At 43.2% G+C, this 15,236-nt stretch overlaps 1 protein-coding gene across 2 annotated transcripts in view; it reads left to right on the top strand.

Annotated features, from left to right (window-relative positions):
- Positions 1-15,236, top strand: part of LOC121270816 (SWI/SNF-related matrix-associated actin-dependent regulator of chromatin subfamily A containing DEAD/H box 1-like) — a 94,031-nt gene that overhangs the window by 53,713 nt on the left and 25,082 nt on the right. For both annotated transcript variants that reach the window (XR_005941625.1, XM_041176319.1), the window contains exon 9: positions 8,691-8,893. Coding sequence is in view for 1 of the 2 variants with exons in the window: in XM_041176319.1 (XP_041032253.1) it covers positions 8,691-8,893 (203 nt within the window). In the remaining variant the exon portion in view is untranslated. The remainder of the gene's footprint in view (positions 1-8,690; positions 8,894-15,236) is intronic.

Genomic DNA, 15,236 nt, shown 5'->3' with positions numbered 1-15,236 from the left:
CTTCTCATTGAACAACATGGGTCTTCTTGTCAATCATTCCACTTTGTTGCTTAGGAGTCATTTGATCTCTCTCCCTGTGAGATTACCGATAAAATAGAATCCAATCACACCCCTTGTATGAAATAATTATATTGAATAATATCTTGCACCCAGGCAAAAAAAAGTCGTCGTCATCTTCTACAGAATGGAAAAGATCTAGTGCAGTTTATCTGGGTTGCAACTATTGAATCTTTCCCCAAAGATGAATTTACTGTCACTGTGTTCTAATGGTGCATTGTACAGAACATTGTTAATGAGGACCGAGGCAGCACCAAAATCAGTGTTATCATCTGCAGTGTTATAAATAACCAATAGGATAGTTTCCTGTCAAATTAGCAATATTGCACGATGCTAATAAAGTAGAAATTTGTACTCTGCTTTATTTATTAGTCGCAGTGGGATCACCTATAAGATGCACACAAACAATACTGCATTTTATCGTTGGCACTCTTATATAAAATGCAGCATGGGTCATTAATGTTAAGATGATATTTTGAACCAGGTGCCAACAATGGGTGTTATCATTTTACTAGTACCTTTGTGATTGATGAATTGACTGGTGAATCTTGAAGAGGATGGGAGCAGGGAGAAGTATCATGCATGATTGAGGGGGGGAGGTGTAGGGAGAAGTGGGTGTGGGGGTTGGTGGGGATGTGGGGAATAAGGGGCCCAGAAAGAGGAGAAGCACCAGGGCCCATGGTTTCTCTCCCTGATCCTGCCTGGATGGGTACATGCAACCATGCTGGTATCTCTGCTCCATCTCATTGTCCGGCAGCTGCACGTGCGACTGTGATGTGTCCTCACCAGATTGTGCTTCCTTTTGGTCTGAGGTAGGGTACCCTACCTAGTGCTAGTTTCTGTTCTGGTGCTTGGTGCAGATAAAGGAAGATTCCGCTTCCTTCTCAGAGTTTAGGGACCCTGTGGAATGTTGGCTCCAGCGCTCAGTGGTTCATTTCCGCAACAGACAAAACAGGGAATGATAATGCCATTCTCAGCGTTAAGAGTTGAGTGCACATAGACGTTAATCCACTTTGGCAACAACCCTGGCATTGTGAGATGTTATCCAATGTTGACATTTCACAGTTTCAAAAACACATTGTCATTCATCACTGATGGAAGCATGTGCTCCCAAGTAGGTATCATGAATAATCCCTTATCGGTATAACATGCACCTTCCCCTTTAGCCTTGTACACACACATCTCAGATGCACGGAATGCCACTTGCAATCTTAGTATCCCTGGGCCTGCCTCCTATTTTGCCTCCCCTGACGGACCAGCTCAACTCATTGCATACTAGCTCCAAAGCTGCTGCCTCAATTGGCGCAAGGAACACCGGATCTGGCACACTGCCTCCATCCTCAATCTTTCACTGGTGTTCTGTGCCCTGTTCTACAAAAAAAAACCACGTTGTGCGGTATTTACCAAATTATTGCAATCATTTCTTCACTCTTCTGACCTGTGGGCACTCCATGCATAGGAATCTGCGTTGCCAAATTTACAATGAGCTTTTCACAATTCTTTCCACCCAAAGAAAACCCTTTAATAGGCCTTGGAGCAGTGTAGATTGCAACAACCCGCCTTGCACTTCTGATCAATGCAGAACCTCATTACCCACATTGAGTCTTTCCACGCTTGTACACCTCCACAGTGGTGCCTCACTCACTCTCGTAGACCATATAAGGCTGTTCTGTTGAGGCACTTCCTGCATCAGAGTCCTTCTGAAGACTCCAAGACTGTTGACCTCCGCTGAGACTTACGTCCAGGCTGTGCTGGTGGGAGGGCTGGGAGGCCTCCCCTTAGTATCATCTGGCATTAGGACCTGCTGTCTGGCACTTAGAGCCTGGAGGAGGGCTTGCAGGGAGACATCGTTGAACCTTGGTGGCCATCCTCTTCCTTCCAAACTGGTCATCAGTTCTCTGCATTCTCTCACCATCTTTGGAGACACAAGGAGAGGTTGACGCCTAATTCTTAAGATATCCCTGCAATCATCAGGAATCTGGTTGAAATTCATTCAGCTTTCTTCAGCCTACCACAGTTCCATTAATTTACCCATAGGTAATTAGAGAGACAAATAGAAAAATTGTCACTCATCAGTGTAAATTATTCAAACCTTTTATTAACAGCAGCAAAATGTCAATGACACAATTGCTCTCAACTCTGGGGCACCTGACATAGCCCCATGCCAGGAGCCCCTTTAAATGAGTGGCCATGATCTCTTTCTGGGTCACAGCCTGTTTTGATAGTGTCTGGAGGTCCCACCCTCCATCAACCATTCGGCAAGCAGACCACTCTCAGCTAGCCCTGTTGGCCGAGAACACGCTTGGCAGCCTTTAATTGGTCCATTAGCATATTATTCAAAATCTCTCCAAGTGGGGACAGGTGTCAGTGATCTGCAGACTTCCTGACCATTCGCGGCTACCCACCACAACCTGAGGTAAAATTCAGCCCCCTCTTGCCCCTCTGCTTTCCCTCCTCTCTTGCCTCCCCATCTTCTCCACCCCCCCCTTCCCAAACAACACCTATCAGGCACTGGGCAGCTGTGTATTTTACTTCATTGCATCTCGTGTCAAAACCAAATAAGGTCAGGTACAGTGACAGGTAAATGAATAATTCTATACTACAAACGTGCCTCAAAGTAACCTTTAAAAGCCCTCCCATGCAATACTACTATGAACAGTGGAAGCAATGTTTAGTCACTTTTCTATAAATCAGTCACCTGCTTATAGCAGATATAGCTGTTATATGTAATACCATCAGTCAATGAATTATCATGTAGAATGATCACTCGCATACAAGTACACTGCTAAACCTTTTTCTCAGCTATTCTGTATGACAACTTCTAAACTGCACATGCAAAGAATAGTTAGGGCTTTGGATCCAAGGGGAGTTTGGTATTACTGAGTGTAGTTGGGTGGGATTGAAATTAGAAATGGTTTCTATATGTTGGAAGGTCTATAACTGAATTTCTAAAAATTCAGTTGTTGAATATCACAGCACAGAAGGAGGCCATTTGATCATGCTCGTGCTGGCTCTTTGAAAGAGCTAATTACAGAAAATTGCCTTCAAACAGAAAACTTCATGGTTTTCTCTGCTGCCAACTGAGAACCCTGATTAAAATGGCCACCTGTGAATTAGAGCCAATTGAGCCAGTCCTGTGAATGTTTTGTAATATAACAGTTGTTTTTCGCTTTTCATATTCTTCCAACCATCCTGTTGATACAGGAAAATCAGATTATGGATATTCCATACAACCTAGATGAGGTTAGCTGAAACTTATTTAACCTTTACGAAAGTAGAGAACTAAATGCAACTAAATGATTCATTTGGCTGAGCATAGTTTTTAAGAAAAGGTGCCCATCATAATGCCCATCGTATCCCACTATCAATTTTTTTCTTGAATTTACTGATAGGCGGTCCTAACTGCCTCTGTTGCCAGTCTGCTCTTATATTCATCAACCTCTAGTTAAAATGGTTGAATCCAAACCGTTTTCATCCTCTTGACTCCTAAATTTGAGGACATGCCCTTTTGTAGAAACAATGACTGTTTATCTTGTCTAAGATCTTAGATACTTCCATATGTTTACCTTGTGTCTTTGCCTCTTCAGCCTAAAAATTAAGTTTCTGCAGATTTTTCCTCATAACCCAGGTTCCTAATATGAGATGTTAATTTTGTTACTGCCCACTGCATCATCAGTGCCTTGATATCTTTCTGGTATACAATGATGTAGGCACTGGTCATCAGTTTGCTCCATTGAAGAAGGTAGTGATGTACAGCCTCAGAAAAAAACTGAGTTGCTATTTCCATTATCAGCAAGTTAGAATTGGCCCGGTGTTTCCATTATGTACGTTTTATAGAATAATACAAAACAGAAGGCTGCCATTCGACTCATTGTGCCTGTTCTTGCTCTTTGAAAATTAGTCCCACTTTCCTGCTCTTTCCCATAGCTCTACAAATTTTTCCTTTCTAAGTTTTGAAAGTTATTGTTGAATTTGCTTTCACCACCCTTTTAGGTGCTGCATTTCAGACCATAGGGAAGGCGATGGCATAGTGGTATTTTCACTAGACTAGTTAGTAATCGAGAAACCCAGGATAATGCTCTGGGGACTTAGGTTCGAATCCCGCCACGCCAGATGGTGAAATTTGAATTCAATAAAATATCTGGAATTAAAATTCTGATGACCATGAAACCATTGTCGATTGTCGTAAAAACCCATCTGATCCACTAATGTCCTTTAAGGAAAGAATCTGCCATCCTTACCTAGTGTGGCCTCCATTGATTTCAGACCCACAGCAATGTAGTTGACTCTTAAACGCCCCCTGAGCAAGGGCAATTAGGGATGGGCAATAAATGCTGGCCTAGCCAGAGATGCCCACATCCCATGAACGAATATAAAAAAAACAAATCTCTCCTTAACTCCCCTTTGCTTTTTTTGTCCCCTTAATTCTATGACCTCTGGTTACTGACTGTCCTGTCAGTTTAAGTAGTTTGTACCTATGCCTCTGCATGTGGAGCTCTAGAATTCTATGTGGACCACATTAAACCAAGGCACCACAATAATTTCCCATCACTGTCACTTGAGGCAAGTGTCCCACATCACCACAGCACCTGCCCTCTATCTGTAAATGGCTCAGATCCTAGGTTGGGAATGATGCCACAAGTGTTTCTTTTACTGCTGAAGATCCTTTAGCTATGCAGCAAGAAGGAAAAACGTTTCCTTTTTTTAATTTAGCAGTTCTTTCTTTATCTAGCTTCTTGCCTATCATGAAACACATTGGAGTTTACAATTTATACAAAATTGATTATTTCCCCTCATTAATTTGTGAACTGTAAGAGGAAATTTGTGTTTTTGAGGTTTAGTCTGGATTCTGTATTGTCATAATATATTGTGGAAATCCACTTGCATGCAAATCAAATTCCAGTTTGTTCCTGAATTTGTCTGTACTTTATTCCTATGTAAAAAAAGGTTTAGTTATTAGCAGCTTTCTTGTTATATCAATTGTGAATGTTTGTATGTGTGCATTTCTATGTACCACGTGTTCTCTCTCTCTCTCTCTCTCTCTCTTTTCCCTATCTTTTACTCTCCTCTTTTTCTCTCTTTCTCTCCTGTTTTTCTCCTGTTTCTCTCCCTCCCTTTTCTCTCTCTTTCTCTCCTCATGGGATTGGGGATATATTGGCATGGATTGAGAATTGGCTAGTAGACAAGAAACAAAGTAGGAATGACTGGTCTCTTTTTTTTGGACTGGCAGGCTTTCACTAGTGCAGTACTGCAGGGATCAGTACTTGGTCCAGCTATTCACAATATATGTCAATAATTTGAATGAGAGAACCATGTAATATTTCCAAAGTTTGCTGCTGACACAAAACTAGGTAAGAATGTGAGTGGTGAGGAGAATGTTAAGAGGCTTCAAGACCATTTAGACAAGTTGAGCAAGTGGGCAAATTCATGACAGATGCAGTATAGGTGGATAAGTATGAAGTTACCCACTTCAGTAGGAAAAACAGAATGCAGAGTATTATTTAAATAGTAATAGGTTGGGAAACATTGATGTACAAAGGATCTGGGTGCCCTTGTATATCCTTAACCGAAAGCAAGTATGCAGGTACAGCAAGCAGTTAGGAAGGCAAATGATATGCTGGCCTTCATTGCGAGAGGATTTGATTACGGGAGCAAGGATGTCTTACTGCAGCTGTACAGGGCCTTGGTGAGACCACACCTAGAGTACTGTGTGCAGTTTTGGTCTCCTTACCTAAGAAAGGATATAATTGCCATAGAGGGAGTGCAGCGAAGGTTCACCAGACTGATTCCTGGGATGGCAGGATTGTTGGATGAAGCGAAATTAGATTGACTAGGCCTGTATTCACTGGAGTTTAGAAGAATGAGGGGGGATCTCATTAAAACGTACAAAATCCAGACAGGGCTGGACAGATTGGATGCAGGAATGATGTTTCCTCTGGCTGGAGGGTGTGGAACAAGCAGTCACAGTCTCCGTATATGGTGTAGGCCATTTAGGACTGAAATAAGGAGAAATTTCTACACTCGGGTGGTGCATCTGTGGAATTCTCTACCGCAGAAGGCTGTGGAGGCCAAGTCACTGCATCATTTGAGGAGGAGTTAAATTTCTAGATACTAAAGGAGTCAAGGGGTATGGGGAGAGAGCAGGAGTATGGCATTGAGATAGCGGATCAGCCATGATCATTTTGAATGGCGGAGCAGGCTCGAAGGGCTGAATGGTCTACGCCTATTTTCTATGTTTCTATTGGAATCAAAATCATTGAGTAGGAACTTTTGAAATATTGCTGAAGCCTGGGAAGGACCTCTTGTTCCTATGAAATGGATGTTTGTTCAGCCAAAGGGCTAAGCCAGTTGGAAAGCTTGTCAGAAGGATGCTCAAGTGAATGAAAGAAGTGCTCTATAAAGAACAGGAGTTCAGAGAAGCCAGTAGCTTTACCAAGACTGTGGAGGGCAGTGTCTCCATTACCACCTCATCTGTGTACTGCAGCAGTTATTACTGGCATGAACAGTTGTCCCCTACCCACAGATACTTTCACTATTTTTTCCGCTCCCCATTAGGTTGCACTGTGAACTTCCTTCCCAACACCATCCTCTTCAGTAGAAGCCTGTACAAGGCAAACCACTACCAGTTCCTTCCATAAACAGCACTTATGTTTTTAACCTTCCAATATCAATAATCAGGATAGTTTGTGCCATCAATGTCAACTACTCATTCCTCCTCCTACGATAAGGCAGCAATTTTTTTTGTCATTCATGAGATGAGAGTTGCTAGCAAGGTCAGCATTTATTGCCCATCCCTAATTGCTCTTGAGAAGGTAATTGTGAGCCACCTTCTTGAACCACATCAATGTGTGTTGTGTAGGTGCACCCACTGTGCTGTTAGGAAGAGTGTTCCAGATTTTTGACCCAACAACGGGAAAGGAATGGCAATATTTACAATAGATAGCCTATTACTTGGAAAGGAGCTTGCAGGTGATGGTAGTGTTCCCATGCCTCTGCTGCCTTTGTTTTTAATAACTGATCAGGGGTTCAAAAGATGCTGTGAAGGAACCTTGGCAAATTGCTGCAGTATGCTCTAACACTGCCACGTTGTGCCAGTCAGGGTGACCAACTCTTGAGGAATAGATTATGGGACACTTTGGCATGGGGGGTGCTGCTGGTTAGCCTGAGAGAGCAGTGGGGGAACTGAGCTTGAGAGCAGGCCGCTGGGAGAAGAGCTGTGGTGTGCAGTTCTGGCGAGCACTTGAGAGCAGCAAAGGGGAGGGGGGGACCCGTAGCCGCACACATTGATTCTGCTTGCTCACAACCCTGCTCCTCCGGTCACCTGCAGGACATCACCGACCTCGAACTCAAACCATATAGGTGCTGGGCCCGATGCATGTGTAGAAACGAAGCCTCCAGCAGAAGTAGTAGTCCGGGACAAAATGCATCCCGGAAAGACCAGACCCGGGATGTGGGACAAGAGGTCAAATTACAAGTAGATTGGTCCACTTGGCTCCAGTGGTGGAAAGATTGAATGTTTAATGGGGTGCGATTGAGCAGGCTGCTTTGTCCTGAATGGTGTCAAGCTTCTTAAATGCTGTTGGAACTGCACTTGTGCAGGCAAGTGGAGAGTATTCCATCACACTCCTGACTAGAGCCTTGTAGATGGTGGACAGGCTTTGGGGAGTCGCTCTCTGCAGACCTCCCAACCTCTGATGAGCTCTTGTGGCCACAGTATTTATATGGCTGGCCCAGTAGTTTCTGATTCGTGGTAAGACGCCAGGATGTTGATGGTGTGGGATTTTGCCATGATAATGCCATTGAATGCCAAGGAGAGATGTTGAATTCTCTTATTCGAGATGGTCATTGCTAATCACTTGTGTGGCACGGTTGTTACTTGCCACTTATTAACCCAAGCCTGAATGTTGTTCAGGTGCTGCTGCATGTGAGCAGAGACAGCTGTCACAAAGGGGAGGTAATGCCTCCGGAAGGAGAGCCAGCAAAGGTGCAACCTTTCTATTTTTGAGGAGACCCTGCCAATATTAGACGAAATGGGAAGCAAGGTCCCAGTTCAAAGTTGTATACGCTTGTCCTTCATTCAAGCTCCATCCAATTGTTACATCTTGAATGTTCACAGACAACTGTTTTGCGGTCTATGAGATGTGATATCACCCCTTTTTCTGGACGAATTAATGGCAGACAGAGCCTCGGTTTAACATTTCATCCAAAAGATGCAGGCAACAGTGCAACGTTCCATCAGTATTATACTGAAATGAAAAACTGAATTTTACACTCAAGCCTGAAGCAGGATTTGAACCGACAGACTTCTGATTCAGAATCCGATTTGCTACCACAGAGCCACAGATGACATAATATGCATTCACCCGCTCATACTGGATAGTAGGACATGCTTTGCTTAAAATGAGGACTAAGGTGTACTGTTAATTGCACTCAGCCCTGTTTTCTACCTCCAAGCAAATGATGCTTATATTTGTGACATTAGTAGGGGGAGAAATAGTAATTTTGTTCTTAATGTTTTTGCATCCTTAATTTATTATGTAAAATCTACTATAGAAAACAGCTTCAGTTTTTTAAAGAGTATTTAAAAGTGCTAACTCTTTTGTGGACAATAATTGAGGTATCTTTTCTTTCAGTTTAAAAAATTTAATCGCTCACATGGTTTGTCTGAAGATTTGATATGGAACTGCAAAATAGTAATCCAGGAACGGGAAGTGGTACTTAAGCTTATGAACAGATGTGCAGAAATTTCCCAAAGGTTAGAGATGCAAGTGACAGAAATAACAGAAGATGGTGGAAGTCACAGGACCATTGAACAGCCAGCCATTCTGAGCAAAAGGTGGGCTTTTCCACTCAATACTTTGTAGGCTTTAATAAATGCAACATTTTAGTACAAAGTATAATCTGCTAAAAATAATTGAATGCATAACAGAACCTGTAGAAAGAAGATTAAATAAACTTTATTCAAGTTGTAAATTGAACTAATATCTGCCTGTTAGAAGTAGCCCTTTTTTAAGTCTCTCTTGCATCATATTTTCCTCATTTTAATAGGAACCAGAAATTTTGGGCTGTAGATTTCTTCAGTTAGCAGAAAAATACATAGAGTTCAGTAAAGCATTCTGGACCTAAAGCATATTAAGTAATTAAGTATCAGCAGGTACTTGGACTATTTGAGATGCACCCTACATGTTTATAAGTTAGGTGTAAGGCATTGATATTTTAAAGTGCTACACTTGAAAACTGATATGTTGGTAATGCTATCCAATATTTAAGAAATAATAAATTATAAACCAGGAAATTGTTGATAAACTAATCTTGATTAGATAGTGGAGGATGTTATCTTTTAAAGTATTCATGTAAAAGCTATAGATGGCATAATAGATGAGCAACATAGTTTTTGAGGAAGGCCGTCACACTGAAATATTTTGGGACATTAATAATTTTGTGAATGAAAGCTATCGATTGATTAAAAATTTGCTAGTATGCAAAAGACATTTGACAAACTTCAGTTTCTGAGCTTTAAGGACATTACATGTGGAATTAACAGTAAATTAGTGTGTCAGTCCAGAAATAGATGGTCATGAATAGGAAGAATTTAAATGTTGCAGACAGTGAATAGTAACGTTCTACAGGGGTCTGTTTAGGTTCCCTAATGTGTACACTAACTATTATGAAATGGATATTTTAGTCTATTTAATAGGCAATATAAACTGCAAAATTGGTCATCTAGATTAAATTTAAGCCTGTGTCTTAAAGAATGTCAAATGAAGTGTGATTTGGGCAAAAGCAAAATACTGTGAAAGCTGGAAACCTGAAATAGAATGGAAAATGCTGGAAATACTCAGCAGGTCAGGCAGTATCTGTGGAGAAAAAGAAACAGGCCATTGATCTGAAATGTTAACTTTCATCAGAACTGGAAAATGTTAGAAATGTAACAGGGTTCAAGCAAGGATTGATGGGGGTGTTGTAGTTGATGTGATGCACGTGGATTTTCAAAAGGTGTTAGATAAGGTGCGACATAACATTAGGTTTGTCTGCAAAGTTGAAACCCATGAAATAAAAGGGACAGTTGCAGCAGGAATGTGAAGTTGGCTTAATGATACAAAACGTTTAAGTATTATGAACTGAGGGGGATGGTGATGCACAAGGACTCCCGCTGGTAGAATGAATGGATATGTGGCAGACCAAATTTAATGCAGTCAAGTGTGACATGGTAGGGTTTTGGCAGGAAGAACAAGAAAATACAGTATAAATAAAGGATACAATTCCAAAGTGGGTGCAGGAGCAGAGGAACCTGGGGGCAGAAATTTTAGGTTGGCGGGCGGGTACAATCAGTGGGTCCGGGATCAGCCAGGGAACGGACCGCTGACCGCGATCGGCCCCCGACCGCAATTTCATGCTGGCTGGCCAGTTAACGACCAGCCAGTGTAAGCGCGCGCTGCTGGGGTGGGGGCAGGAGCAGCGCGAACGCAGAAGTTTGCGCCTGCGCGGAGGTGCACACGTAAAAGCTCCCTGAGGCACGGAGCTGCCTCAGGGAGCTGAAGAATTTCGAAAATAAAAAATAAGGAATTTAAAAATTAATAATGTCTCCTTATGTGACTCTGTCACATAAGCAGGGACATGTGAGAAATTAGTTTGAAAATTTTAATTTTTTTAAGTCACTGATTGAAACCTCATACTGCCCCGTGGCTGAGGTTTCACAAAAATCCTTTTCGCCTACCCACCAACTGTAAGGTTGAACAGGCAGCAAAAATTTCATTTAATTAGAACTTATAATGGCCTTAATAGGCCTGATATTTGTCGGCGGGTGCATTGTCATCTCCCGCTCACACCTGCCAACTGAAATATTGCGCAGTGACTTCGGGGCACTTGACTGTCATCGCGCGTCATTATACGCTCATTCAGGTTGGACGTGCGCCTGCCTGACAAGCACAATACTCTGCCCTAGGAACTTATATGGACACATCATTGAAAGTGGCAGGGCAGATTGAGAAAGCGATTAGTAAGGCATAAGGGATCTAGGCCTTTATAAATAGAGGCTGAAAACGCAAAAGCAAGGAATTATGATGTACTTTTATAAAACACTGGTTGGGCCTCAACTGGAGTATTGTCCAATTCTGGGGGCCATACTTTAGGAATTATATGAAAGCACTGGGGTGGTGGCAGAAAAGATCTATGGGAATGGTTCTGCAAATGAGAGGCTTCACAGATTCGCACAGTGTAGAAGAGGCCCTTCGGCCCATTGAGTCTGCACTGACACGAGAAACACCTGACCTACCTACCCATCCCATTTACCAGTACTTGGTCCATAGCCTTGAATATTATGACGTGCCAAGTGCTCATCCAGGTATTTTTTAAAGGCTGTGAGGCAACCTGCCTCCACCACCCTCCCAGGCAGCGCATTCCAGACCGTCACTGCCCTCTGGATAAAAATGTTTTTCCTCACATTGCCCCCCCTAAACCTCCTGCCCCTCACCTTGAACTTATGTCTCCGCGTGACTGACCCTTCAACTAAGGGGAACGGCTACTCCCTATCCACCCTGTCCATGCCCCTTTTAATCTTGTACACCTCAATCAGGTCGCCCCTCAGCCTTTTCTGTTCCAATGAAACCTCTCTTCATAACTTAAATATTTTATCCCAGGCAACATCCTGGTGAATCTCCTCTGCACCCCCTCCAGTGCAAACACATCCTTCCTATAATGTGGTGACCAGAACTGCACACAGTACTCCAGCTGTGGCCTCACCAAGGTTCTATTCAACTCCAACATGACCTCCCTACTTTTGTAATCTATGCCTCGATTGATAAAAGCAAGTGTCCCATATGCCTTTTTCACCACCCCACTAACATGCCCCTCCGCCTTCAGAGACCTATGGACATGCACACCAAGGTCCCTTTGTTCCTCAGAACTTCCTAGTGTCATGCTGTTCATGGAATACTTCTTTGTCAAATTACTCCTTCCAAAGTGTATCACCTCACACTTTTCAGGGTTAAATTCCACCTGCCACTTATCTGCCCATTTTACCATCCTGTCTATATCTTCCTGTAGCCCAAGACACTCAACCTCACTGTTAACCACCCAGCCAACCTTTGTGTCATCCACAAACTAACTAATGCTCCCCCCCCCACATAATCATCTATGTTGTTTATATAAATAACGAATAATAGGGGACCACAGATCCTGCAGTACGACACTGGACACTGGCTTCCAGTCACTAAAGCATTTTTCTGTCATCACCCTCTGTCTCCTACAACTAAGCCAATTTTGAATCCACCTTATCAAATTACCCTGTGTCCCATTTGCATTTGCCTTCTTTATAAGTCTCCCATGTGGGACCTTGTCAAAGGCTTTGCTGAAATCCATATAAACTACATCAACTGCACTACCCTCATCCACACACCTGGTCACCTCAAAAAATTCAATCAAATTTGTTAGGCATGACCTCCCTCTGACAAAGCCATGCTGCCTATCCCTGATCAAACCTTGCCTCTCCAAGTGGAGATAGATTCTCTCTTTCAGAATTTTCTCCAATAGTTTCCCTACCACTGACGTGAGACTCGCCTGTAGTTCCCTGGCTTCTCTCTACAACCCTTCTTAAATAGCAGAACCACATTAGCTGTTCTCCAGTCCTGGCACCTCCCCTGTGGCTAGAGAGGAATTAAAAATTTGGGTCAGAGCCCCTGCGATCTCTTCCCTTGCCTCCCTCAGCAGTCTGGGACACACATCATCTGGACCTGCAGATTTGTCCACTTTCAAGCCTGCCAATACCTTGTCACTCCCTCTATCAATTTGTTTAAGAATCTCGCAGTCTCACTTCCTGAGTTCAATACCTTCATCCTCATTCTCTTGGGGGAAGACAGATGTGAAGCATTCATTCAACTCTACCGATGTCCTCTGGCTCCAGTCATATATTGCCTTCTTGGTTCCTAATGTGCCCTACTCTTTCCCTGGTTATCCTCTTCCCATTGATATACTTATAGAATATCTTGGGATTTTCCCTACTTTTACCAGCCTGAGCTTTCTCATATCCCCTCTTTGCTCTCCTAATTGCTTTCTTAAGCTCCACCCTGCACTTTCCGTACTTCCCTAATGCCTCCTCTGATTTGCTTCCTTTGTACCTGCTAAAAGCCTCTCTTTCCCTTCTCATCATATGCTGAATATCTCTGCTCATCCATTGTTCTCTGGGCTTTTTACTCCCTCCTATCACCCTAGGGGGCACATGTTGAGCCTGTACCCTCCCCATTTCCTTTTTGAATGCCCCCCACTGCTCCTCTGTAGATTTCCCCACAAGTAGCTGTTCCCAGTCTACCTTGGCCAGATCCTGCCTTATTTTACTAAAATCCACTCTCCCCCAATCCAAAACATTTTTTTGCAACTTGTCTATTTCTTTGTCAATAACAAGCTTAAATTGTACCATGTTGTGGTCGCTATCACTAAAATGCTCCCCCTCCACCACCTCAGCCACCTGTCCAGCTTCATTCCCCAGAATTAGATCCAGCACTGCGCTGTCCCTTGTTGGATCCTCTACATATTGACCTAAGAAGTTCTCCTGTACACATTTTCAAGAAATTCACTTCATCCAAGCCCTTAACCACTATGTACCAATTAATGTTGGGAAAGTTGAAATCACCTAATATAATTACCCTATTATTGTTTTTACATACCTCTGCAAATTGCGCACATATTTACTCCTCAATTTCCCGCTGACTATCTAGGGGTCTATAATAAACACCTAACGATGTGGCCGCCCCTTTTTTATCCCTAAGCTCTACCCACAAAGCTTCATTCGATGCCCCCTCCAAGATATCATCTCTCCTTACTGCAGTAACTGACTCCTTAACTAATAATGCAATGCCGCCTCCTCTCTTACCCCATCCCCTGTCTCGCCTGAAGATTCTATATCCCGGAATTTTGAGCTGTCAATCCTGCTCCTCCCTCAACCACGTCTCAGTGATGAATACTATATCACAATTCCACTTGTCAATCCTCACCCTTAACTCATCCATTTTACCAGTAATACTCCTGGCATTAAAGTAAAGGCCATCCAACCTTGCCTTAGTTTCTTGAAACTTATTGCAACTGTGCTCCCTCTGACTTGATTATTTTACTGTGTTATGAACCTGGTTGAGGGCCCTGTCAACCACCGTTGGGGGAAACCTCAGTTAAGGAAGAAGACATGTCCGAAGCACTGTTTTGGAAAGTGGCGTCATCAGAACAGAAGGAGGTGAAGAAACTGAGAGAATGGGATGGGGTCCTTACAGGAGTCAGGGTGTGAGGAGCTGTAGCCGAGGTAGCTGTGGGAGTCGGTGGGCTTGTAATGAATATTTTTATCTTTGTAATGAATATTGATGGACAGTCTATCATAAGAAATTGAGACTGAGAGGTCAAGGAAGGGAAGTGTCGGAGTTGGACGATGTGAAAGTGATGGAGGGGTGAAAATTGTATGCAAAATTGATAAATTTTTCCAGGTCCGGGTGAGAGACTGAAGTGGCACCAAAACAGTCATCGATGTACTGAAAGAAAAGTTGAGGGGGTGCCTGAGTAGTAACAAGGAATGTTCCACATACCTCATAAAGAGATAGACATAACTGGGGCCCATGCGGGTACCCATAGCCACACCTTTTATTTTGAGGAAGTGAGACTCAACCCCCTCCCATGGCACCTTCCCATGCAATCGCAGAAGGTGCAACACCTGTCCCTTTACTTCCCCCCCTCCTCACCGTCCAAAGGCCCAAACACTTCTTTCAAGTGAAGCAGCCCTTCACTTGCACTTCCCTAAATTTGATCTACTGCATTCGCTGCTCCCAATGCGATCTCCACATTGGGGAGACCACACACCAACTGGGAGACAGCTTTGCGGAACACCTTTGGTCTGTCCGCAAGCATGACCTAGACCTTCCTGTCGCTTGCCATTTCAACACCCCATCCTGCTGTCATACCCACATGTCCGTCCTTGGCCTACTGCAATGTTCCAGTGAAGCTCAACACAACCTGGAAGAACAACACCTCATCTTCCGATTAGGCACTTTACAGCCTTCCGGACTTAACGTTGAGTTCAGCAACTTCAAACCATGAGCCCTATCCTCCATCCCCACCCCCTTTTCTCATCCCCCTTTTTTCCGTATTCATTTTTATTTTTTAAATTTTTATTAAATTTTTCCCCACTTATTTTCATTATTTTT

This window comes from Carcharodon carcharias, chromosome 1 (genome assembly GCF_017639515.1).
Source record: "Carcharodon carcharias isolate sCarCar2 chromosome 1, sCarCar2.pri, whole genome shotgun sequence".
Taxonomy (NCBI): Eukaryota; Metazoa; Chordata; class Chondrichthyes; order Lamniformes; family Lamnidae; genus Carcharodon; species Carcharodon carcharias.
This window is presented reverse-complemented; position numbering and strand designations above follow the sequence as displayed.